Source organism: Mustela putorius, unplaced genomic scaffold (genome assembly GCF_011764305.1).
Source record: "Mustela putorius furo isolate JIRA1106 unplaced genomic scaffold, ASM1176430v1.1 tig00000407_pilon_pilon_pilon, whole genome shotgun sequence".
NCBI classification, from domain to species: domain Eukaryota; kingdom Metazoa; phylum Chordata; class Mammalia; order Carnivora; family Mustelidae; genus Mustela; species Mustela putorius.
Genome location: NW_025421373.1, coordinates 7014919 through 7041022, shown reverse-complemented (window position 1 = coordinate 7041022; position 26104 = coordinate 7014919). Strand labels below are relative to the sequence as shown.

Genomic DNA, 26104 nt, shown 5'->3' with positions numbered 1-26104 from the left:
ACCCTGAACTCCTCTCTTTGTGGACCTAACAAGGTCTAGGCACAGGACTCCATCACCACCCAACATTGTTATACTGACTGCAACATACTGATTACGTTTAGAAAGGCCGCCTTGCCTGCCTGGGCCTCAGTTTCTCCCTTTCTATCACTGTGCTGAGTGTAGGTTGGATTTGATGTCCTCTCATTCAAAAATAATGAAAATAATAAGCATGATAATAAAGTGTATGTTTATTGGCTGCTTCCTTTGTACCAAGCATACCACAGGGGGATGCAAGAATGAACAGAAACAGACATAGTTCCTCCTCTCTCTGGGTTTACAGTCTGGTTGGAGAGGCTGGATTTAATTAGAAAATCCCACACACAACTAGAGGCTATGATGGAAAGGATCAGAGGGCCCTAAGACATTCTGGAGTGTCAGGAAAGACACGTCCTGAGAAGGTGGTGTCTGAGCTGAGATCTGAAGGATAAGTAGGAGTACTACATACTATAGGCATGCAGAAGCATACATACATTGGTCTGGAGTATAAGAAATAAAAGTAAGAGAAATAATAGCTATCATCCAGTGAATATTTACTAAGTGCCTACATTGTGTTAAATATTCTTTATATACAATTCTTGAGTTCTTTCAACAGTCTTCTCAATTAAAAATTATTATCCCCATTTTATAGTCAGTAAACTAAGACACAGAGTTTCAGAAATGTGCCTACGATAAAAACAGTAAGAGGCAGAGCCAGGTCCATGAAACACCTAGCCTGCATATTTTAACCATCAGGCTACACTATCTCCAGTAGTGGCTCCTGGGCCCTACTAAAAAATGATACACCAGAATGGAATAGGTCTTTACTAGGTTCATTAGTAAGAGGACAAATGCACTTGTAAAAATATTATTAGAGGCACCAGGGTGGCTCAGTTGGTTAAGCAGCTGACTCTTGATTTTGGCTCAGGTCATGATCTCAGGGTGGTGAGACTGAAACCCACGTCATCAGGTTCTGTACTCAGTATGCTTTGGGATTCTTTCTCTCTCCTTCTGCCCCTCCTCCCACTCCCATAAGCGTGCGCTCGCTCTCTCTCTCTCTCTCTCTCCTTCACTCTCCAAAATAAATAATAAATCTTTTTAAAATGTATTTCTTATATTACCCATAGGAATGGTGGAAACATCATCATAATACACATGTGGTAATAACTAGACCATTACAGTACATGTAACATATACAGTACCAATGATAGCCCAGTCCTAAGCAGTCTGATTTTCTCCACCAAAGACAAGGGAAACAGAAGTAGACATCTGATCCAGAAATGCTGATGCAGACGCTGCCAAAAGCCCTTGGGATGACGCAGCCAAAGAAGCTGCATCCAGGCAAACATGCATAGGTTCAACCTGATCTTACTCTCTGCAGTATGATCTGGGAAATAGAAAAGCTCACAGTCTTGAAAGGTAGGGAGACCAGAGTTATGCCTGGAGTGCAGACATAGTTAAAATTAGAAAAATCTAGTAATGAAAGTGATTTAAATGTTTTCAGTTATACGATAAATAAGTTCTGGGAATTTAATGTAAAGTATGATGATTATAATTAATACTGTATTGTATATTTAAAAGCTGCAAAGATAATAGGTCATAAAACTTCTCATTACCAGAAAAAAAAATTTATAACTATGCAAGGTAACGGACATTAACTAAACTTACTGTGATAAACATTTTGCCATATATGCATGTATCAAATATTAAACTTATATGATGTTATATGTCAATTAGAGAAAAACCCAGTAATGCAACTTAGTACATTATAACAGAATAAAGAAATAACATCTTCTCTCTGCATACCTGTGATCTCTTTCTCTGTCAAATAAATAAATAAAATCTTAAAAAAAAATCTTGATTATCTCAGCAGATGTAGAAAAGCCATTCGATGAAATTCAAAGACCCCAACCTACACAGGTGATAAAATTGCATAGAATTTAATATGCATACTCTATGCTACACACACATGCACACACACACGTACACACACACACATAGCAATAAGGTCAGTGCATTGTATCAGTGTCAATATCTGTATTGTGTTGGTACATATAATTTTCCAAAATGCTACCAATGGGGGAAATTAGGCAATATATACAAGTGATCTCTCCATACTATACCTTAAAACTACAATTATCTCAATAAAAAACCAACTTTAAAAAGAGAGCACAGAGGTGCCTGGGTGGCTCAATCATTAACTGTCTGCCTTCAGCTCACATCATAATCCTGGGGTCCTGGGATCAAGTCCCCCATTGGGCTCCCTGCTCAGCAGGAAGCCTGCTTTTCCCTCTCACACTCCCCCTGCTTGTGTTCTCTCTCTCGCTCTCTCTCTCTGTTGAATAAATAAAATCTTAAAAAATAATAAATAAATATAAAAAGAGAGCACAGGAGGTGGAGATGGAGGAAAAAAGAGGGGGATGAAGGAAAAAAAGATTAATTTTATGGGAACAAAATTTCATGAATCCATCAAAATTTGATAAATTAAAAACATAAAATAGTAATTTTATTTTAAAAATCATAGCTACTCCTACTTCCCAGTGTTTCAGTATAGGCTTACCAAAGTTTAAAGTATCAAATTTTTGCATTTTGAGATCACACCTTTCCAAGGCTGCTGCTAACATGTTAAATATAATGAATGCAGTGCTAACATACATGACAGAGCGTCAAGAACATGCTGTAATTTACATTGCTTACAATAAAAACCTGTGTTCAAAGCCTTTCCTTAACTTCAATTTCATTAACTTCAATGCTTGTTATGCTATTTTTGTTTCAGTTATTCTAATAAAAGATGTAATTTTGCCAAAACAAAACCTCACCAGCAAAGAATAGAAAGAAACTTCCATAATCTGATAAGGACTCTCCCCCAAATCCCACACTAAATACTATGCCTAACAGTGATATGAACAGATATGAAATCTGTTGTGCATTCTTCATATTAAAGTTAAGAACAAGGCAAGAATGCCCATTATCACTACTTATATTCAATACTATCCTGGGATCCTTGCCAGTGCCATTAAAAGTTTTAATGTAATTAATTATACTTAATTTAATTTAATATGCTTAATTTAATAAAGTATATTTTTAATTAAGTGTACATAGGAAAAGAATTGAAAGAAACAAAATTGACACTATTCATAAGTCATGTGATTATTTTTTTAAAACGAGTGGTAAATTTTAGAACTAATAAGAGAGTCCACTGAAGTTGTTCGATTTGAAATCAATGGTAGAGGCTGAAGAGCCCATGATGAATGTCATGAACTGAAGTTCTAGGTAAGTAGATAAAACAATCTGTAGTACAAAGAAGAGAAGCAGAAAGCCCTAGGAAAGAGCTGAGCTCTAGAATGAAGACCACCATGCCTTGCTAGCTGTGTTAAGCATCTCCTGCAGCTTTAGATCAAGGTCTAGCACCTGGGAGTCTTAGCTACAGCAGCTCCCGGGTCTTTGGCACTCATAGCTCCCCCTTCCACAATACTCACCACAATCACCTGCCTACACTAACCCGATGGCACGCAAAAGGGCCCAACTAAACACACATAAGATATGACGGGGCGCCTCGGTGGCTCAGTCAGTTAAGTATCGGACACTCGATTTTGGCTCAGGTCATGATCTCAGGATTGTGAGATCCAGCCCCACGCTGGGTTCTGCACTCAGCAGGGAGTCTGCTTGAGAGTCTCTTCCTCTGTCTTCTTCTGCCCCTCCCCCCTCTAAATATAAATCAGTAAATCTTTAAAAAAATACATAAAATATGAAAAGTAGATACATGTTCAGAATCAAAACAAATTATTATGAGCCTTAATTCCTACTTAAAACTAAAATTTTCATTTATTTATAAAGTCAGTTTTAATGATCCCATCATCAGAGAGAAGCCATATTATAATGTAAAACCACAATTAATCTCTAAACACTAGCACTTGGTTTGGAATATATTATGGATCTTTTGTAGTAGGTACAAAGGTACACACCTCTTTTGCCCAAGAAGTATCATGATGTGGGACAGCCTTTACTGTGATACTTGAACTTCAACAGCCTCAAGTAAAAGCCAAACAAAAATATTCAGTGCCTTTATGTTCTTTCCTATTCCTGAGGCAAAGGATTTGGATGACAACGATACTATCAAAGGTTTCCTCCAACCTGGGCTCTACTGCAGAAGCTCCACTTCCTTCCTTCCTAATTGAGAACCCGCTGTCCAATACGCCAATACGGTAGCCACTAGTCACACATGGCTACCAAGCATTCGAACAGAATTAATATATGTTGCAAGGGTAAAATACACATTGGATTTCAAAGACTTTATCCAATAAAAAGAATATATAATCTCATCCATACTTTCTACATTAAGTGTTGAAAGAACATATTCTATGTGAGTTAAATAAAATGCATTATTCAAATTAATCTCACCTGGTTATTTTAACTTTTTTAAAATGTAGCTACTAGAAATTTTAACTTACATATGTGGCTCACATTTGCAGCTCACATATATTTATCTACTGGACAGTAATGGTTTAGAAAATCAAAAGGTATTTTAAATGATATGCATATAATATATAACACTTAAGACATGAATAAATATGTTTATAAGACCCTTCAGGGGCACCTGAGTGGCTCAGTGGGTTAAGCATCTGCCTTTGGTCTCAGGGTCCTAGGATCAAGCCCACATCGGGCTCTGTGCTCAGTGGGGAGCCTGCTTCCCCCTCTCTCTCTCTGCCTGCCTCTCTGTCTACTTGTGATCTCTCTGTGAAATAAATAAATAAAATCTTTAAAAAAAAAAAAACCTTCATATGTCTTTTGATAGCAAATTCTTACAAAGCCAGGTGTAATATAAAAACGGGTATAAAAAGAGGTATAAAAGAGGCCTCCTTTATGGAGCTCCAACTTTTTGAAGGGAGTACAGTAAATGTTTCAGGTAGATTCTCTGTAAGTCTCCCAACACGAAGGAGCAGTTTGGACCAGGGAGCCTGTGTAATTTGCCCTAGATCACACAACTAAGAAGAGTTAGCTTCAGGCTCTGAATGTAGGTCTATCTGGGGCCAACGTCTGTACCCTGCAGTACTTCAAATAAAGAAACTAAGAGAGGCCCTTTTTGGAAGGGCCCAGATGAAGCTGGTCATCCACTTTGGGCACAAACAACCCAAAGCGATCTATCTCCATTAAGAAGGCATCTCTTTCCTGCCCTGGACACTGTGGAGTGAACAGTTTCGAAAACCAGCATATCCCCCCAACTGGTCTGAGAGTCCATGGCTCCCCCTGCTCTGAGAATGAATCTACAGGAGTGATGTGGGAATTTGAGGAGTCAGAGGCAGCCCAACAAGGGTGCCAAGTGAGGTGTGGCCCACCATCTTCAGGGCCACCTCTCAGATGGGTTCCTCCACTCAGTCCTGAGGGTGTCCAAAGCTCCTGACCCTAGTCCACTCTCGGAAAATGCATCCGTAACAACAGCACCGAAGGAGCAGGAAATTCTGGAAGACCCCAGGGAAATGATACAGTCACAGGAGACAGAGGCAGACTCACCAAAAAGATTGCCAAAAGAAAGAGACTTCTAAAATCCAAAATATCTCCTGCCATCAGGCTTTGGAAAAATTCGGCATGCAAAGCTTTGGCACTCCATCATCCATCTTCCCCCCAACACTCTCCCGGTCAAATAGGCGCCGGAAGTCTACCAACATCTGCTCAGCATTACCACAAGTCCCCACAAAGAGCAATTTTCTTTCCTGCAGCAGTTGGAAAAGTGGGGTGGGGGTGATTGGGGTGGGGGGTGGAGCAGGCCAGAAAAAAACCACACAGGAAGCTCCATGACATTCAGGCACGAACCTAGGAATCTCTGAATGGTTCAGAATGGGACACTGTCACCTCTGATTTAATTAGAAGACTGTTTTCAGGATGCAGAAGGCCTAGGCCCGAAATCAAGCACTTACATAATCTTCCTCATTGAGTCCTTGTTTCTCAACAGAACTTTTCACCTCCATGGAAAACTTCTCAAATTCAGGCTTCACTGTCCTCAGTAGAGTGATTGTTTGGAGGGATGAGTATGCTTGCTTTGCTTCAAAGTCATGTTTGTCTCCTCTCTTCCACGAGCCATCTCCTACAGAGAAATAAAAATATTTATAATTCCAAGGCAGTCACCATAAAGGGGCCATTCTCCCCCTTCAACTGCAGTGTGTCACGACGTGTTACTTTTGGCAGCTGGGCCAGGCGGTATTGTCATAGTTTTGCCCTTGGATATAACCTGACGGTGCCAAGATCCTCAAAGGAGAAGAAGACCTTTTGCACACATGTTCCTTTGAAATGTGAGAGAGCAAGGAAGGCACTCCAGAGTTAACTGCCTTACAATAACCGTGTGACTGCGACTTTCAGCCCCCGAGAACTGCAGCACTGCGGAAGTAAGAAGAAAGCTTTTATTCCTTTCCATTCACTTTTTTTTTTTAAATATCTACCATCAACTGTGGAGGTCAACTGAGTCATTACTATGGTAAAACACACCTGATGTTGTGTGCATGTGGAATGACAGGAACGCCGTGACAGATGTGCACAAATGTGGTAAAGCGGGCGGGATTCGTAGAACTTGGGAGACTGAGATTATTGACTCTTTCTGAACTTTTTCTGGAATCACCTCAGAATAAAACTAACTTTGGTGACCGTGAGGATTTATCTCTCTCTAGTCCTGGCAACATCATATAAAAATTATTTATTGGCCAATATTCATCAGTATATCAATAGTAATAAAATAAAAATTCCTAATACTTATTGAGCACATATATAATAATAAAAGCTCTATTTATTGGGGCGCCTGGGTGGCTCAGTCATTAAATGTCTGTCTTCGGCTCAGGTCATGATCTGTGGGTCCTGGGATCGAGCCCCGCATTGGGCTCCCTGCTCAGCAGGGATTCTGCTTCTCCCTCTCTCTCTGCCTCTCCCCACCGCTCATGTTCTCTCTCACATATGCTCTCTCTCTTTCTCAAATAAACAAATAAAATATTTTTTAAAAAGCTCTATTTATTGAGCACTTTATATGCATAAACTCAATCTTCGCAAGACTCTGCTTCAGGTACGTTATCCTCTTTCACAGATAGGGAAATTGAGGCACTAAGAAACTGGGTCCCCCCCACTGCCCCGGCTTCACAGTGCTCCCTTTCACAAAAGCAAAGGCAAATTAGAATTAGCGCTCTTCTCTTTATGATCTCACTTCTGAGGAAACATGTGGCCTGCAGGACCCCAGAAGGAAACGTGGACTGTTGTTTCTATGAATTATCCTCACGATCCCTACAGATCTCCAGAGTCATGACAAAGAATTCAACCTGCTGGAGTCCAGCATCAGAGTCATTCGTTCACACCAAGCCCCTAGTCCACTATGGACTCCTGGAGCCCCGCGGCTGAGTGGGTAGGACAGCTGGGAGCAGGCAGCCAGGGTTCGGCAGCTCTCACTCCCCTCCTACAGATGCAGTTAGAGGAAGAGCTGGTGGCTTTGGAGCTTCAAGCCCCTCCTAAAGCAGACAGACAGTAACTGTCCAAGGACCACATGCAAGGGTCTGTGATGGCCACCTCAGCAGGCATGAGGAATGTCCTGACCAGCCTTCACCACCTTTTGGAAAGGGATTCTGAGATGTCTGTGTTAACAGCTGAAGTTACAACAGGATGACAACTAGCTCACTGTGGCAGGAGGTGGGAGGAGTAGAAAGAAACAATGCAGAGGGTACAGAGAGCCACCAGGAGCTCCCACACTCCCAAGAGGGAAGGTTTCAAGTGAGGAGGAGGCATCAGCCGGCCCAAATGTGTGACTAGGATTTTAATAGAAGGCGAGCAGGACAGAAGGGCGTGCTTGGCAGAGCCCGCAGCACAGGCAAAGGTGCAAATGTGTATGACATCCAGTAGGCAGCTGGGAGCCTTGGTCTAGAGCATGAGATGAGGCAGAGACAAAGAATTTGTTTGTGGAGTTATCTGTATAACGATAATCCTAATAATAGCAAGCATTTATTAATTGCTCCTATGTGCCAGGGAGCTGTTAAAAGATAAATAAGACAGAGCTGAGGAAGGAATTCATTAAGGACTAGATCTGTTCTCAAGGAGCCCAGATTAAATTTCAGGCCACCAAACAAAACTTGACAAAGTCCTCCTCCATATGAAACCTCCCAAACACTAAGGAGGCGACAGCAGCCTAGACTAGAGCGAGACGGAGAGAGGGAGAGCTGCTGTCCCCACCCCCAGCCAAGACACAAACAACGTGGCCTTTCTTAAGGAGCCAAATCCATTTCCCAGGAAGACCCCCAGTTCTAAGAATGTCCAGAACAGCTTCATCCCAAGGAGGAACCCATTTCTCACAAGCATCAATCAATATTTATTAATTCATTCGTAACTAACTATTGATTCATTCGTAACTGACCTGAGACATCAACAGTAGTCATGCTCTGTAGGCAGAGGCTCAGAGTTCCTCAGCTCTGGGAAAGAGCACTCTCTAGGCACATAAGAAACGAAATACTAAACCCTACAGGTTCTATGCTGCAGGATTAGAAAACACAAACAGAAGTGGGACCAGTCCCTATCTCACTTCCTGAAATAAGAAAACACTTCTTCCTAAAAGAAGTGAAATCCAATACAATAAAACTATCTACCACAATCCAAAGGGTAATAACTTGGGAGTTTTTGTCTTCTAGGGAAAAAAATAAAATAAAAAAGGCAAACAATCAAGCTTAACAAATCTGATCCAAACTGAATGCTTATCTAGTCACCACCATAATCGATCCTCTGACTTCCTGCTTTTGAGGGTGTTGCTTCTTGTAACATGTCAGTAACGTTGCCCACCTCTGGGCTGTTGAACACAGGAAAAGCAGAGCTGGCCTGGCATGATGCCCCATCAGTAGGGACAAATTTAATTCAGGAGACAACTGGGTGCCTCTGGAGATTTACGAGTGTAACAAAAGAATGACATGATCAGGACCAGGCCTTGGGAGATAGCAGTGGATTAGAACGGGCAGACACAGAGGGTTCACAGCCACCACCGTCCCCGCAAGAGGTTATGAGAGGCGATACGAGGGAAGTCACACACCAAAAAGCTAAGCGGGTTTCTCTGGGTAGTCAGAACCAGGAACGAGCTTTTTTTTCAGGGTTGGTTTTTTTTTTCTTTCCCTTTTTTGTGTTTTTCGGAATCTAGTGAATTTTCGATCATAAACATTTACTGCTTTTGGAATTATAAGCAAATCGCTTCTCAGCCTTTTGGCTAAGATCAAGTGTGGAATTGTAAACAGAGGGAAAGCGCTTGACAACAAGAGCTGAGGACAGGGCAAGAGGAATGTCGGGACTCCACGGGAGGGAGGGAGTGAGGGGCGCCTGGGTGGCCCAGTCATTAAGCAGCTGCCTTCGGCCTCAGGTCATGATCCCTAGACCCTGGGATTGAGCTCCCTGCTCAGCGAGAAGCCTGCTTCTCCCTCTCCCACTGCCCTGCTTGTATTCCCTCTCTCACTGTGTGTGTCTCTCTCTGTCAAATAAATAAAAATATTTTTTTAAAAAAAGAGTGAGGGAGTGAGAAACAACAGAAAGGGAGGCACATCACATCACTGGTGACGCCAGAGAGGGAAGAAAAAGGGGATATTGTGAGAGGAAAGAGCAGAGCCTGGAGGAGGAGGGAAATGACGTGGAAACATTCATGATTTCTTTCAGTCGGGGTCAGGGTCAATCCCAAGACGACTAACTATAGAATGCCCAAGTGACACCACCAGGCCGGAGCTGGAAATAGTCGTCTGAAGCCAGAAAGAGGAGTGAGTGCTAGAGAAAGTGCTAGACGTCCTTTCCAGATGGCTTCAGGTTAGACCAGGACCTGAGGGCACTGGATAAGAAAAAGGGAGAAAGGCTGAGCACAGACACTTTGGGGAAGGTGTTTGTAGCAGGCAGGGGGAGGCTCTGGCAAAGCCAGAGAATGCCATGATACCAACACAAGAAAAACAGGTTCCCAGGGAGAAACTGGTGGGAACAGAATGGAATGCTCCAGAGCGGTGCCGCCTAACTGAGCAGCCACCGGCCACATGTGTGACTCGTCAAGCTTATACCAATCATAGTTAAATAAAATTTAAAGTTTGGATCGTCGGTCACACGTGGCACCTTTCAGGTGCCTGGTAGTCATGTGTGGCGGGTAGCTGCCATACTGGGCAACAGAGAATAGAACACAGCATCACAGAAAGTTCCATCAGACAGCACTGCTTAGAGGCACAGAAGCTCTGTCTGATGTAAGACTAAGGGCTTTAGTGATAAGGATCCCATCGGTGAACTTGACGGTAACACTTTCAGAGGGGCGAGCACTAACGTCATCCTCTCTCAGGGGGGCTGAGCAAGGGGGTAAGAGGAAACAGAAGTCTGCTAGTGAAGAGTAGGGGAGAGGAGGTGACCCTTCACGGCTGTTTCAGGAATGAGGAAAGTGAATTTTCTTTGTTTTGTTTTAAACATCATGGAGTCGCAAGCTTGTATTTAGGGGCACAGAATATTTGTGAAAGAGGATATAACCTGGTCACCCCGAAGCCTTGTACTCAGCAATCCCATGGCCAGAGAACTGCGCTGGCAGGGGGTACCCACCCTGGGATAACTAGCTGAAGCATCACAGAATATGTCCAAGAAATGAATGCCTGGAACCCCTGGGCTGGCTATGTAGAGCTTGGCTCTTCCCTTGCCTCTCCTGACCCTCTCCAAATGTCCCAGTGTTAGAAGCTTGCCATGAGCTGGGCCAGTCCACTTGCTCCCTTCAGTAATCACAGCGCCTCTTACGGGGCGACGCCATTGTGAATGGCAGTGCCAGTAGCATTTCATTCTTCAGTCCTCATAAAAACTCCATGAGAAGGATGTAAATGTAACCGCCACCTTACAGATGAGGAAATGGAGGTTCCAGGAGACTGATGAGCCCCAAGTCACTTAACAAATAAACAGAAGGAGGACTCACATGCAAGCCTGACTCCAAACATTGGTGCCATGCCGGACCTGCTCTATATTCATTTCATCCAAGTTCGAGGTGTTCCAAGCTTTAAAACTAAGCGTGCAACGGGATGGCAAAAGTGTTAAGAACAAAAGTAACGCAGAAAGAAAGCTCAGAAGAAGTGTCTATATGTGGTTTAACCACTGTTACAGTTGAAAGATCGCATGAGAATTCTTTTTCTTTTCACATAGTCCCAAACTAACTTGAATGTGCATATATTACTTCTGTAGTAAAATGTACATCTAATTAGAGTAAATCTAATCTCTCCTAAATTTTTTCTATTTTTTTCCACTTTCAGCAAGTCAAATAATTTATGTGCATTACCTGGCTCTACTATATTTCCATCTTCACCTTAATTAGTGCCCTCTGAGTTACTAGGAACTCAAGAAAGCTCTGCAGTAACCTTACCAGTCCTGGACAGGCTCACCCAAATAACTTGCCACCTAACTTTCATCCGAAGAAGTTAATGCTCATGAGTTAGCATGCCGACGGGTGCTGTTAAAAACTCCACGGGGTGGGGGGGTGGGCACCTGGGTGGCTCAGTGGGTTAAAGCCTCTGCCTTCGGCTCAGGTCATGATCTCAGGATCCTGAGATCAAGCCCTGAATCAGGCTCTCTGCTGAGCAGAGAGCCTGCTTCCTCCTCTTTCTCTGTCTCTGCCTGCCTCTCTGCCTACTTGTGATCTCTGTCTGTCAAGTAAATAAATTAAAATTTAAAAAAAAAAAAACCCTCTACAGGGCAATCTATACATCATCTTCTTTCTAGATGTTGTTTTAAAGATTTATTTATTTAGTTGAGAGAGGGAGAATGCGAGTGAGTAGGAGGGAAGAGCAGAGAGAGAGAGGAAGAGAGAGAGGCTCTCAAGCAGACTCCATGCTGAGCGAAGAGCCCTACATGAGACTCAATCCCAGAACCCTGAAATCAAGACCTGAGCTGAAATCAAGCATGAGACGCTTTGCCAACTGAGCCACCCAGATGTCACTTCTCTCTAGATTTTTTTAAACCTCCCCTTTCAGTCTTGTTTTCTACCACTTGAATTCCCCCATCATATATTCTGAATTCCTGTAACTGTAATTTAGGCAGATCTGGGAATTTGAGTACTTATCAAGACCAAACAATCCAGTAATCAGTAAATACAGACACACTATATTTTTTTTTAATCCAATAACAAGTAAGTATTAATTAAAATAGAGTCTTTTTCTAGACCTGCTGTAGTGTTTGGTGTGAGATAGGGAGATAATGATATTGGGAGATAATGGGAGAAAATGATATTGAAGAACTTTCTATGAACATATATCTGATTCTGAGAGCACAATGAAGTGCCTGGGTGGCTCAGTCAGTTAAGCATCTGACTCGTGGTTTCGGCTAAGTCATGATCTCATGGGCCTTGGAATCGAACCTCATGTGGGACTCCATGCTTGGCGGGGTCAGCTTGAAGATTCTCTCCCTCTGCCCCTCCCCTAACTCACACACACTTATGCATGTGGGTGCTTCCTCTCTCTTTTTCTCTCAAATAAATAAATCTTAAAAAAAAAAAAAAACCCTCAGAGAAGACCCTTTACTAATGATAGACACTAGATCCTTGGTCTAGGTCTCTCTCTTGCCATAAGATTCTGTTTATTGCTTCTACTCAGGAGGAAAGGGGCTTCAGGGTCTGTGGCAAGCATAGACCTTTGCCTCCCTACATCCATTCTTCCTTCTTCCTTAGGTTCCTAACTTGATTTGGGGTAACAGAGAGTGTAGCTAAAAGCACACATTTTCTCGCATCCTTCACAGCTAGGGTTGCAAACAATATATAGTAGAAGTTAATCAGAGGGACCTCCAGAGAGACCTTCAAACAGGACTGAGTCAACTGCGGTAGCCTCTGTTTGCCTTTCATCTTTCCCCCTTCACCTTGCCTGGATTGAAGACAGCCTCCCTGGAGTCCTAGCCACCATCTTGTGATCTTAAGGATGGATGCTGTTCACTGAGATTAAGGGAGCCAAGAAACAGAAGCAGCTTGGGTCTCTGATGACAAGTTGGAACCACCTTCTCTGCCCGGGAGGGCCCACCTGTGGACCTCCTACAGGTGAGAGGACAAACCTTTACATTTGTTTAAATCACTATAGTTGGCAGCCTTGGTTATTTGCATGCAGATGTAATTCCTAATACACCTACATTCATTCTTGGGCTGTATTAGATGAAAGATGGTTAATTTGTTAACAGAATGTATGGCCTAAACTTCTCTATAAAATAATACCAAGAGGGGCACTTGGGTGGCTCAGTGGGTTAAGCGTCTGCCTTTGGTTCAGGTCATGATCTCTGGGTCCTGAGATCAAGCCCCATGTTGGGCCCCCTGCTGACTGGGGTGCCCACTTCTGCCTCTCCCTCTGCCCTTCCTCCCCACTCATGATCTCTTGCTCTCTCAAGCAAATAAATAAAATCTTAAAAGGAAAAAAAAAAGGGGGCGCCTGGGTAGCTTAGTGGGTTAAAGCCTCTGCTTTTGGCTCAGGTCATGATCCCAGGGTCCTGGGATCAAGCCCTCCATCAGGCTCTCTGCTCAGCGGGGAGCCTGCTTCCCCCTCTCTCTCTCTGCCTGCCTCTCTGCCTACTTGTGATCTCTGTCTGTCAAATAAATAAATAAAGTCTTAAAAAAAAAAAGGAAAGAGAAAAAATAAAGAAAAAAAACTACACCCAGAAAAATGTATAAACTTACCATTTTTAAGAACTATATATAAACATTAAAGTAAACTAAGACTAATAATATAGCTAACATTTATTAAACACTCATTATGTTTCAAGAAGTAGGTATCTCACACACATTACCTCATTTATTACTCAGCTTGATGCCATGAGGTAAGTACTATTATTATCTTTAGAAGAAACTAAGATCCATGGAGGAGGGCAGTGTTACAATTTGCCAAGAGCTCAGCCTCTCCTGCAGACTGATACCAGAGCCCAAAGCCTGACCACCCACACTATAAAAGGTAAAAAAGAAAGGTCTAATCAGAACACCAAGGATACTTGGCAAACTGTATAGAGTACACTGTATCACTCTATGCAATTTAATGTTCAAGAAGCAGAAAAACTGAACTCATGGAACAATACGTTTTAAAAAGTTGTCCCCAAATCACCAAGACTAAGTCATACGGTTATGACTTTTTACACAGTGATACCACGCAATGAGAAGGACATGGTATCACTTTTGTGGTATTCTTGCCAAATAAGTATAAACTCCTTCTAACCATGGGAAAACAACAGATAAATCCAAACTGGGAGACATTCTACAAAATAACAGACTCATCAGAACTATCAGGTCATGAGTGACAAAGAAAGATTGGGGGAAGAACACAGATTGGTGAATATTAAGAAGATATGACAGCTAAACAAATTGGGTCCTAGAACAGAAAAAGATCATTAGGAGGAAAGGTAGTAAATTTCAAATAAGTCTTGTAGTTTAATTAGTAGTATTGTACCAGTGTTAATATTCTTATTCTGATCGTTGAGGTATGGTTATTTAAATTGTTAACACTAGAGGAATCTGGGTAAAAGATATACATGAACTCTCTATATTATTTTTGCAAGTTTTCTATAAGTCCAAAATTATTTCAAAATAATTTTTTTAAGTTTTTCAAAAATTACCTCTAAAAGGAAGTTAGGTCCAGATACAGAGTTGAATTGTTTCCATCTTTCAAGGAATATTCTTATGGTATATAAACTGTTCTAGAGCACAAAAACAATGGAAAGTGTCCCAATTAATTTTATAAAGCTAATATAAACCTGATATTAAAATCTGGCAATACAACCTCAAGGCAAGAAAACTACTGTCCAATCTCACTCCTGAATACAGACTCAAAAATCCTAACTAACATACTAAAAAGTTAAAATCAGCAAGACACCTATAAAAGTCCTCATGAAAAAGTATACTTAATTCCAAGAATACTACAATGGCTCAATCTTGGGAAATTTACTAAAAGAATAGGTCAAATGTACTTGATAACATTCCCCACTCATTTCCAATTTTTAAAACCACACTTAATAAACTGGAAATAAAAGGAGACTTTACCATCTACTTCAGTTCAAGAAGTCAGAAATTAAAGGATCACAATTGTTATATAAAACTCTGGAGGTTTTTGCCAATGCAATAAAAAAAGAAAAATAACATGTTCAACCGTCAAAATGGGGAAAAACTCTTATTGCTGTACAAAAATAATATAAAAAGCTATTGAGACAGAAGATTTAATAGGTGGAATTCTTGCAAAATAAATAAATGGACGCTCATAGATTTTCTATATAGCAAGTACAGTTACAAAATGTAATGGGAAAAGAACATGATCAAAGTAACAACCAGAAAACATAATATCTAAGAATGAATTCAAGAAGAATGGTACAGAACATAAATGAAGAAACTGCACAACGTTGCTTATGGATGTAAATGGAAATTCAAATGAATAAAATAATTGAAATGTTAGATGACATAAGGATGCGGGAAAACAGACAAACTTAGAGTTTGTTGCAAAAGCATCAAGTGGTAAAGCTCTTTAGAGGTCAACTTGGCAAGATCTATCAGAACTTAAAACTTTTGACCCAGAAATTCTACTTTAAGAAATTTATCTCACAGGTTATATGTAGGTATAAATGTTACTCAATAGAGCATTGTTCTTCATAGTAAAAAGTTGCGAGCAATATAAATATTGAAAAACAACAGACTGCTTAGGTAAAAACAGCATATCAGCATTATAAAATCCTATATAGCCACCCTTAAAATAGTATCACTTTATTGAAAAATGTTTTTGTAATTTTTTTAACAAAATAATCAAGATGCACATATTTCTAAATATTATCAATATTTACTTACCTTCTTCCTTGTGATTTTCTGTTTCTCAAATTTTCTATAATACTCATGTATTGTAATTAGCAAAGAAAAGTAATACAAGCTTTACCCGTGAATGCAAGAAATTCCAGTACCTAATATTTGCACTGCACTGGTCCATTTATAATGTGCATTCACATGCATGTTCTCCAAATAAACACTATGTTTGCATTACCAACTTGCAATACTCAGAATAAGTGTTTTTCATTTTCACCACTCCCTACCACTATCTCAGTGAACTCAATACCATGGCCAGTATTATAATTACATTCTGATCTGGGGTCAAAAAGTAAAACCACCACTTTGCTTATGTAAAGAGAAGGGGAAAGACAACATGGCAGCAGGGAGGAAAAATGGGTGATTATCCTCTAAGCCTCAAATCTCCAATCTTATCCACGACAGGAAGCAGGAGCTACTTTTGTTTCATCAACTTCTCTTTAGCCCTGTGAGAATTGTGTTTTATTATCTGTTTATGCACAATGCTCTATTGTTTGAGCTGATTGACTAAGCCAGGGTATCAGAGCAGGAAAGTGAGGTGTATGCTTTAAGGTTTAGAGCCTGTCTCTCAGGAGCAAGAACATGGAAGCTCAGCATAAACAAGCCATTTGTGAAAGTAACACTTACGACTCTCTATAATTGCTCAGCTTTGAGCAGCCAATGTGCAGTATTTGAGAAAATGTTCCACTGTCCTATACTGTCTTCTTCAGAGAGAGCCTCAATCACATATGAAGGAAATGTTTTGTACCTGTGATCTTCATGGCCTTAAACACCCTCCATAATGAGAACACTGGGAACACCCCTAGATCCACTTTAAAGAATTATATGCTTTCAATCATATTTGTTGGTGGATCTCAAACTTCGATATAGAGGAGGCCTAATGGGCAGTAATCTGTGAAGAGAGGCTGGAAGCAGTAGCTTTCAAAATGCTTTTACCTCAGTTTACAGTAATGGTTATTTTATTTTCACACTGCAGCCCATTACAAACCTATGTGTAACCTGCTTAGATGTATACACACATACAATTATATTACCAAAGTAAGTTTTATGAAATACACTTGCAATGTGTGACACACTTTTCTATGTCCTATTACATCAATATATTCTCATCTATTTCTATTAAACAGCATGCCCAAATCTCATTCAAATATTCCAACCGTCCGTCATGGTGGCAACCTGCAGCTGGAAACACGTTTGAGGGGTCTTTAGGGCCTGGATTTATGAGCATCTGGAGCTCTGCAGGAAGCTATGCTCATTCCCAGACAGTCCGAGGGCACCCCAAGTAGGAGGTATTTTCTTGCTCTGAGTTCTCAGAGTAGAAAAGCTTGAGAACTTAGAAGTCCTGGGAGTGTTCAGTATCACAAATTTCTAAGTTCCTCTTTATGGAACCAAGTCTATTGAGGTAATTCAAATTATTGGCTTTCTTGGGACCTCTTTTGACAGCTTGGAGGGGGGGACCTGGAAGCACAGTTACCGTAGGAAGAGCTGTTGAAGAGTTCGATGTTGAAGAAGGCGTAGTCTCCACTGGTCATCCCGTGCTTGTGCGCTGCCAGCATGATGCCCCGGATAGTGTCGCTGCTTGCACACATGATCACCACTGGGGAGGAAGGAACAAACAACACGTGTGAAACACCCCTTTCCCACAGGACAGCGAGGACACAGAAACCGGGGGAGGGGTACATCTGACAAGGAACAGGGTACTAATAGAGACCTAGAGCACCTCCTCACTCATGACCGTCACATCACAAAGGGAAAGAAGAGTAACATGACGGTGGAAAAAGTGAGCAGACGCCAGTGTCACCGGGTGATGGAAGCCACCATCGCCAACCATGGGGCACACGCACGAATCTAAACCCAGGACCAAAAAGGTCAAAATGGGCAACGTGAATCCAGTCAGGAGAGCAGCCAAAAACCCAGCTTTGGAAATGTTCTAACCTAAAAAACTTCAAGGAACAGAAAACTAAATGTGTGAAACTACATCTTAAAAAATAATAATATTAGAAGTTTTGCTAGAAGGGGCATTATTGAGACAACTGGAAAAATTTGAGTAAGTCTGTAAATTAGGTAGCAGTATTTCATCTGTGTTAAAGTTTTTGCTTTTCATACTTATACTGTGGTTTTGTAAATGAATGTCCTTGCTCTTGGGGAACACGCACTTAAGTATTTAGGAATAAGGGAGCATCATGGTCCTACTTACTTCCCAAATGGTTCCTAAAAAGATAAGTGTGTGTGTGTGTGTGTGTGTGTGTGTGTGTGTGTGTGTGTATTTGAAGGTGGTAGGAAGGGAAGGAGAGGAGGAGAGATTTGGAGTGAAAGCATATGGAGCAAAATGTTACAACTGGTAACAGTTGAGGCAAAGGCTGTCCAGAGGTTTCTTACCATTTCTTACATCTTTTCCAAAAGTATAAAATTATTTCAAAATCAAGTTTTAAAAAAATACTTCAAAGATACCAGATTTGCCCAATATAAGCCAGTGAAGAATATCAATGGCCTTTTGTCCTGCATAGCATGGAAAATACATTTTCCTAAGAAAGCAAGCTGAATGGCTTTAGGGGGAACAGTTGTTTGGCAAATCAGAGGAGGCAGCGAGTCGTGTAAGTTTTCTGCAGTCTGAACGCTGAAACATTTTTCTCGAGCTGTCTCAACATATATAGGAAATAGTTAACAAGACTCCAAGTCCATCCTCATATTCTCTCCATTTATACCCACACTGTCAGGTCTGAGAAGCTTTAGGCAGTTCCAGAAACTTGTGGCTCACCCCATAAGAGCTACACCAGGCTGGTGTGAAGCAGGTGCCTGGTCATTATTGCCTGGTCATTATCCAGTTAATTTGATCACTGTCGGTGGCCCCTGGTCCCCATGATGCAGACCGCTGTGTTTCAGTGCATACACAGAGAGAGGAGACCCAGAGGGTTCTGGGGGCTGTCCCCACATTATCACCATGCACGCCAGCCCTCTGTGATACAACTGTTCTTTGTAAAAGCATGGGTGCTGAAAACGTCAAACAAGCTCCAGGCTGGGCCAAGACTGCCTTGGCAACCTGCACAGAAGGTCAGGTGCCTGTTGATAATTCATTTGTTACGCATGTTAATTCAGAGTGTTAGATCACGACTCTGACATTTCTTACTACAGAAGGGCTCGCTGTGCAGGCTAACACTCTGGAGAACAAGATTTAACAATACAAAACTCCAAAAGGTCTGTTAACTATGAGAGTAGGTGTTGTTTGTGCCTAGAAACACTGTTACATATTTGGGTGAGTAGTCCAATTCCAAGATGCCTCAGCAAGGAAGCTTTGAAAGAAACTCTTCATCACTCATTGTGACCTAGACCCTTGTTTCAGCTCTGATTCAATTCCAGTTCCTTAAAATGATTAAAAGAGCCATGCTGTCCCACAGAGTGGCCAATAAGGAAAAGGCTGAAGCTGGACAAGCTTGAAGAGTGCAGATTCCAAGAGTGGGCCTCTACAGAAGGACCCCAGAGGCTCTAGCTGACTGTCCACCAGCAGTCCCCATCAATCTGTGATCATTTGATCAGAGTCCGGAGTCTGGCCCCAAACCCCCAGATATAGAATCTGATTCTGTCAGCACGTAAAAAGTAGAGTCATTGCTTAGAGGCAGAATCCCAATAATCTAACTCAGATGTTTTCAGATACTCTCAAATGCAGATTACTTCATTTCAATGAGGAACCCAATGGTCACAAACTCAAACACACTTGCATCAATATTTCCCTGGGCATGCCAGACAAGAAGCCAAATTGTACACAGTGCATGTCAGTGAGGATGGAATCCAAATCGGGGAGGTCAGTCAAAGGATTCAGGTGTCCAAAGACACCAGGCCTTGGTAACCCTAAGCATCCATAAAAGTGCTAGTGCTTGCCCAGGACCTACCCAGCTGTGTCCTCAGCATGGAGCAGAAGTTTCCCTAAGTCCTGTATGGGCTCTGCCTGACATTGCCCCCTCCCCACCGACCATCACCTCTCTGTCTATTTTTACAGCTCTGGCCCTTCTCCTTCTCCTATTCCCCATCACCACAAAGACCAAACCCTCTGACAGACACACTCTTTCTTTAAATGTCAGTACCTGCTGGGACGGACCAAGAGTGATGCAGAGCACCAGCATGTCCAACTGAGCAGACTTCGATTACTTTAGATCTCATCCATTTTGTGTTGACCGTACTGTTAAACCCTTCTTTGTGAGAACTGGTTTTCAAGTTCCTGGGCAAGATATTGTTTTTCTTGCATAAAAGAAGCCCCATAATGCACGTTATGACCCAGCTGAAGTTGGAACAAGCACTTACAGACACTGGCGAAGCAGAGAGAATGCAGAATCCTTCTAGATTTGTAGGGTATTCCCTAATCTCTTATGGCTGTTTCATTCATGCCTAATTCAATGGCAACTATTTTTAGCAACTTGTCTTTATACAATCTGTTAGAAGGTTTAAAATAGTTTTCACTGAAATAGCCTTCTCCTCCTACTCCGGTTTCATCAGTTTGTATAATAACTAATTAAATTACACACTTATTATATTAAGTAAACAGGTAAAAATGGATTTGGTGACAATTCCTGGAGAGTATATGGACAAGTGTGAGAAGCATGTGGCCATAATCAGGAGAAGTATACAATGACCAGTGTTCACCAACAGTCAATAAAGCATGGGGAGCAAAAGAGAGCTGGAGCTAATCCTGCAGGCTGTCTAAATGATAGTCAATTAAGATAATTTGAGCTGTATTTAAGTATAATTAAATACACAAATACTCACTTTTTGGTCAAATTGTTAAACTTGTAAAAGGAGGGATGATGGTGTGATTCTAGGTTTCTGGATGGACTGTTCATCATTCTGGTCTCTTTCTCTCTTTGCCAAAGACTTGTGATGTCCCATGGCATCCTCCACTATCTGACTCCCAGTGCCTTCTGTAAGTGACTTTGCAATCACTCTAAGAATGAACAAGGTAAGTGCTAAGGGGTGTCTACAGAAGCCGCATCAAAGAACCAGAAACAGTCCACATGGCATACCTGAGTTAGGGATGATATCTTTTCCCCAGTGTCATATCTCCATCTGGAGTAATCTCTGAGAGGGTGAGACTCCTTATCCCTCAATGTGCCTTCATTTATCCCTCTCCCTGCACCAAAGGAAAAGGAGTAAATTGTGGGTTTGGTGAGTGAGTCTGAAAACAAAAATGGCATGCTGGATCCTTTCTTCCTTCCTCTTTTGGGTGTATGTCTGCTTGCAGAGGGCACATATTTAGGGAGAAGTAACAGTAAGTGGGTCCTTTTGGCAACAGATCTAAACCCATGTTTTCTGAAAGGTCTTATCAATAATAAAAACATATTTTGGGGGAACCTGGGTGGCTCAATTGGTTAAACATCTGCCTCCCACTCAGGATGTAATCTCGAGGTCCTGATTCAAGCCCCACATTGGGCTTCCTGCTCTGTGGGGTGTCTGCTTCTTCCTCTCCCTTTGTTCCCCCCCCCCCAATTCATGCTTGCTCACTCATTGTCTCTCAAATAAATAAAATTTTTTTTAAAAAAAACATATTTTCATATTCTCCATCAGACTCTTACATCCATTCTCCATTTAATTCTAAGATTAAAAAAGAAAAGAGATGTTACTTTATGGAGCCAAGGCAATATATGCCATGTGCTGCAAACTGAAAATATGATAGCAGAAATTAGAAAAATTTAATAGAAACTTGGGGGGCAGTCAAAGAAATATCTAAATAAGAGTAATTTCTTTTTAAAAGACAGGTCGTAAATAGGAGAAAAGAGGTAAGAAAGGTAGTTTCAATCCAGGTCTAACATCCAAATCATATTCATTCCAAGTCATATACATTCAAATACAAATCAATACATTCTAGAAAGACAGAGCAAATGAGGGGTTGAAAGAAATAATTAAACTTTTTCAGAACCAGAAGACATGAGTTTCTGAACTGAAAAGGTGCACCCTCCAATACCTTGATGTGCATAAAGCATGATACTGGCATGAAAGTACATCATAACACAATATTAAAACATTGAGAGCAAAGAGAAAATTCCAAAAGTTTTCAGGAAAAAAACAATAGATAACAAACAATAAGGTCAAGAACCCAAATCAATTGAAGCTTCCTAGTAGCAATGTCAAAATTTATAAGACAATCCTTCAAATCTTGAAGGAAAATGATTTCCAACCTAGAATTCCATAATAATGCATAAGGGCAGAATGAAGACATTTACGGTCATGAAAGGTATCAACCTTTAGCTCTCATCCATCCTTTCTGAGAAAGCTCCTGAAGGAAGAACTCAACCAAAACAAGAACTAAGAAAGAGGAACTAAGAAAGAGGAACACCTAAGGATCTATTGTGAGAGAGAGAGGGGTAATTGGAGTTGCAGGGGTATGTTAAAGAATCCAGAGTGACAACTGTGCAACCTGCTTAGAAAATAACCAAACTGGAGCACCTCAGGGACTTAGAATAGAGAGTTGATGGATGATTTAGTTGTAAGTCCATAGAAACAAAGCAAACAAGAAAAAAACAACTTGTTTTTTAACCCAAGGAAAACTAGAGCAATTCAGGAACTATCATTATAATAACTGATACAGTCCAACTAAAAATAACATTTAGAAGGCAATAAAGATATAGACACTGAAAGTTGAGCTAACCAAAAATTTTTACACAACCATTCTGAAAGGATGTCTGCAAAGAGAGCTTGAGTATGTGGTTAATATGCAGGAGAAGAGAACTAAATTACCATCTGCCACAGGGATGGTAGGAGAGAACCCTCTAACTAAAATAATCAAAGTCACATGTTATTTAGAAGTCAAATACCTAAGGAAATCGTTGCCAAAGTTGAAAATGCTTCCCTCTGGGAAGTGAGACATGGGAAGTACGAGGCAGCAAATGCTTGTTCCTAATAAGACTCGTGCAATCTTCTGACTTCCTAATCTATGTAACTGTATAACTAACTCCCATAAAATTAGTATCTTCAGAAAGAAAATTAGAAAGACTTCTTTCTGGCCATTTCTACACTATACAGCAATGCGTTTCATTAGCAAAATAGAGATTGCACTTTTATTTTTATTGTTCACAAAGGCTCATCCACTCCAAAGACTTTCATCCACACTGCAGCTTACAATGCTTCTTTTCCCCCTGCTGTGTGCTAGTTATTTTATACTTATCATGCATTCACTGCTTAAAAATTCTGATCAACCATTTGGTCATTTACCCCAGCCTAAATCTAAAAATAAGTGACTCTTGTCCTGATTAAATACTGTTGTCTCTATAGCTGTTAACAAGCCACATCCATGACATATTAATAACTAAAAGGATAAAATTACTGTTCTCCATACAAAAATGTGTGTGTGTACCACTTCCAGTTCTGCGTTTCCTAAGATGCAGAGACAAAACAACTGCTAGCTTCTATTGCTTGAAAGAGTTGTCATACTTAAACTTGTCTTTTTAAAAATAAATTTATTGTTGACTATAGAATACTGAGGGCTGTCATGGACTGTAGGATTAAGTTTTAAGTAAAGATCATTGTTTTTTTACTGATGTAGACTCAGGCGTGTGTATTTCGGTGATGCTCTATGTTGCCTAAGGACAAAAGACAGGGAAATTTTTTTTTAAATTATTGACTTAGTGGCAAGTCCCTGAAAGGAATGACCAATGCCCCTCAGTTCTTCATTCTACAGTACAGCACATAGCCAAGTGAAATTTTAGTCATATTATTATTTGAGGTGGTGACATTATCAGTTGTTACCCGTTAAGAAATTCAAACATTTGTGATATGATTTTAAAGATGAAAATAAGTTCAGAAAAAGTGCTAAAAACGTTATCTCCAAAAGATGGCTTAAGGGGGACAGACACTCTCTGGTTCTATGATGTTTCATACGGAATTTTCGAGGACAAAACTGTGGTCAGTTAAGTTTTTAATATTTGAGTGAGCACAAATGCAAACACCAGATCAGCGTGAAGAGGCCTGCTTCTCATCTGACCTCACTGTTCCAGGAGGAGGAAATCCCGCCTCAGAGAAGGTAAATGTTTTGCCCTGGGCCCCGCAGCAGCCGCAGTATCTGCTCCTCCTGCCAAGGTTCTCTCCCCAGAGCACGGCCCCACCTCCATAAGGGCGATTATCATCATATATATTAAATAAGAATAACCAGTCTCAAACCTCATGTTGACTGAGCATTCGGTATGTGCCTGGCCCTGTTCCAGCACATTCCGGGTGTTAGCTCACTTAACTCTCCCAGCATCCCCAAAAGGGGCTGCCCCAACTCCTGACACCTCAGCGGAGGAGCCTGGGGTAAGAGACTTAGGAGCAGCCCAGCCTCTTTTGCCAGGGCAGGTGCTCTGCGAGTCAAATGCCAGGAAACCCCTGAACTGAAGCCCTTTTTAACACTTTAACCAGCTATGGCAAAGGAAGGGTGATGGGTAAAAGATCTCCAAAGAGAGCCTTGTGATCAAGCAACTTTCTCACCTGAGGGTGGGGAAATGGGGTGGGGGAGAAGCCTTATGAGAGAAACTGTTTTGTTTTATATCTATGAATATTTATCCTTCTGCCTAGTCACTGTTGGAAATAGACTTTAGAGTAAGAATAGCCTCATCACCTGTAAACATACAGTTCAGCCCAGCAAACTTCCACCACTAAATTCAAACAAAAAAGAAAGAGAGGGAGGGAGGGAGGAGAAGCAGCAGCAGCAAAAAGACCTGGGAACAGGTATGAGGCTTCCGGAATTAAATTAATCCTTGGCACCAGACTGTAATCCGAGCTCTCAGGAGCCCCCAGGCCTACCAGGGCACTGGCGTCCCTCTACCCCTTGCCTCAGTCACACCACTGTGAGGCTGAGGGGACTGGTGGTCCCATCTGCCCTCATTGGGGCCGACTGCTCCCCTTAGGCCACGATCTCAGGCCCTGTGTGCGTGGGTCGGTCACTGCCAGCATTCAGACTTTCAGGACTGTGGCAGCACAGACACGTTGGCAGACCACGCCTCGCGCCCCCAGGATGACACCTCCCCCCAGATCTTCCTGCCCTGAAAGCCAGGCCCTGCCAGCCCCTGGAAAGCCCAGAGCTGAAGTATCAGGTTCCAGGGACACAGGGCAACTTGAGGTCTACGGGGCTCTGCCTTAACCTGGGGACTGGGAGAGGGGAAAGAAGTAGATGTGGGTTTCTCCGCCGAGCGTAGGGAGACGGCAGCGGTTGGACACAAGTGCCTTTTTTCATAATCAGCAAAACCGGCACCCCGCTGCTTGTCTGGCAGGGATTCCGCGAAGACAGCCTGGATTTCAAACGCTCAAAACTTGGCCATGCACCCCACTGTCAACACCTTCCGCCTCTTCTCTCTCAAGAGTGCGTTCACTCCCCAGTCGGAGTGCACAAACTGGACAAAGGGGCGGCCACGAGCCATCCCCCAGCGACCTTCTGCCCACTCTCACCTGTTCCCGAGACTGCTAGCTTCCGGTTGCCCTGTGTCCCACGGTCACAGTGCCCAGGCTCCTGCCCGTGCCAAGTCATGGACTAGCCCTGAGTTTGGCTCAGCCCTTCTCGCCAGTGACCTCCCCGCGCAGGGTCGTGGCGTGCTTTGCCCGACTACACGTTGGCCATCCAGGTGCCTGCGCTCCCGAAACCGGGAGCCGAGAAGAGTTCCCCGAGCACTGTTCACCCCAAACTTGACACCAGGAAAGAGGAAATCGCACTATGCTGGGATCTCAGCCCACCTTCACGCCGCCTACACTGCAGTAAAAGCGACCGCACTGGGGTCTTCTGTCATTAGGTATCCGCGACCACCCGTTTCTCCTCCCGCTCCCTGCTCCCTGTTGCCGGAACCTCCATCCTCAGCCTTGAGCTTTGTCCGGTTTGGTAGCTCAGACCCGGGGAGAAACTTGGGGCTCACGTGCAAAAGCTATGAAGCGACCGCTTCCCCAGCGCGCGCTCTCGCAAAGCCTTGCTCAGGGCGCTTTAAGGACCTCGGTGCAGATCGCGCGGGGTTTGGGGGTAGGGGCGGATAGTGAGTGTCGCCTGGGTCCAGACACAGCGAGGCATTTTTGGTGGAAACCACAGAGGCTCGTTTACAAGGGCCACGAAAGAAATGAGAAGGGCGAAACAATGACCTTTTAAAAGAAAGCTGGGATTTGCGGAAGGTGCAGCCAGGGAAACGCTTAGAACCAAGCCAGCCAAGTAGCGGCGAGCCAGCTGTGGAGAGAATGCATTTGCTTCCGCACTGGGAGGGGGCGCACGCTGGTAAAGGACTGAGCAACAAGTTCTCTCTGGCCTCGGGACGCTTTCAGACCCCGGTTGCTGCAGGACACCGAGAGTGCGCC

General features: G+C 42.3%; 1 protein-coding gene across 2 annotated transcripts in view; it reads right to left on the bottom strand.

The window, feature by feature from the left end:
- Positions 1–26104, bottom strand: part of NPR3 (natriuretic peptide receptor 3) — a 67397-nt gene that overhangs the window by 39399 nt on the left and 1894 nt on the right. For both annotated transcript variants that reach the window (XM_013052104.2, XM_013052109.2), the window contains exons 2-3: positions 17289–17411; positions 5931–6097 (exon numbers count right to left, since the gene is read on the bottom strand). In XM_013052104.2, coding sequence (XP_012907558.1) covers positions 5931–6097; positions 17289–17411 — 290 coding nt within the window. The remainder of the gene's footprint in view (positions 1–5930; positions 6098–17288; positions 17412–26104) is intronic.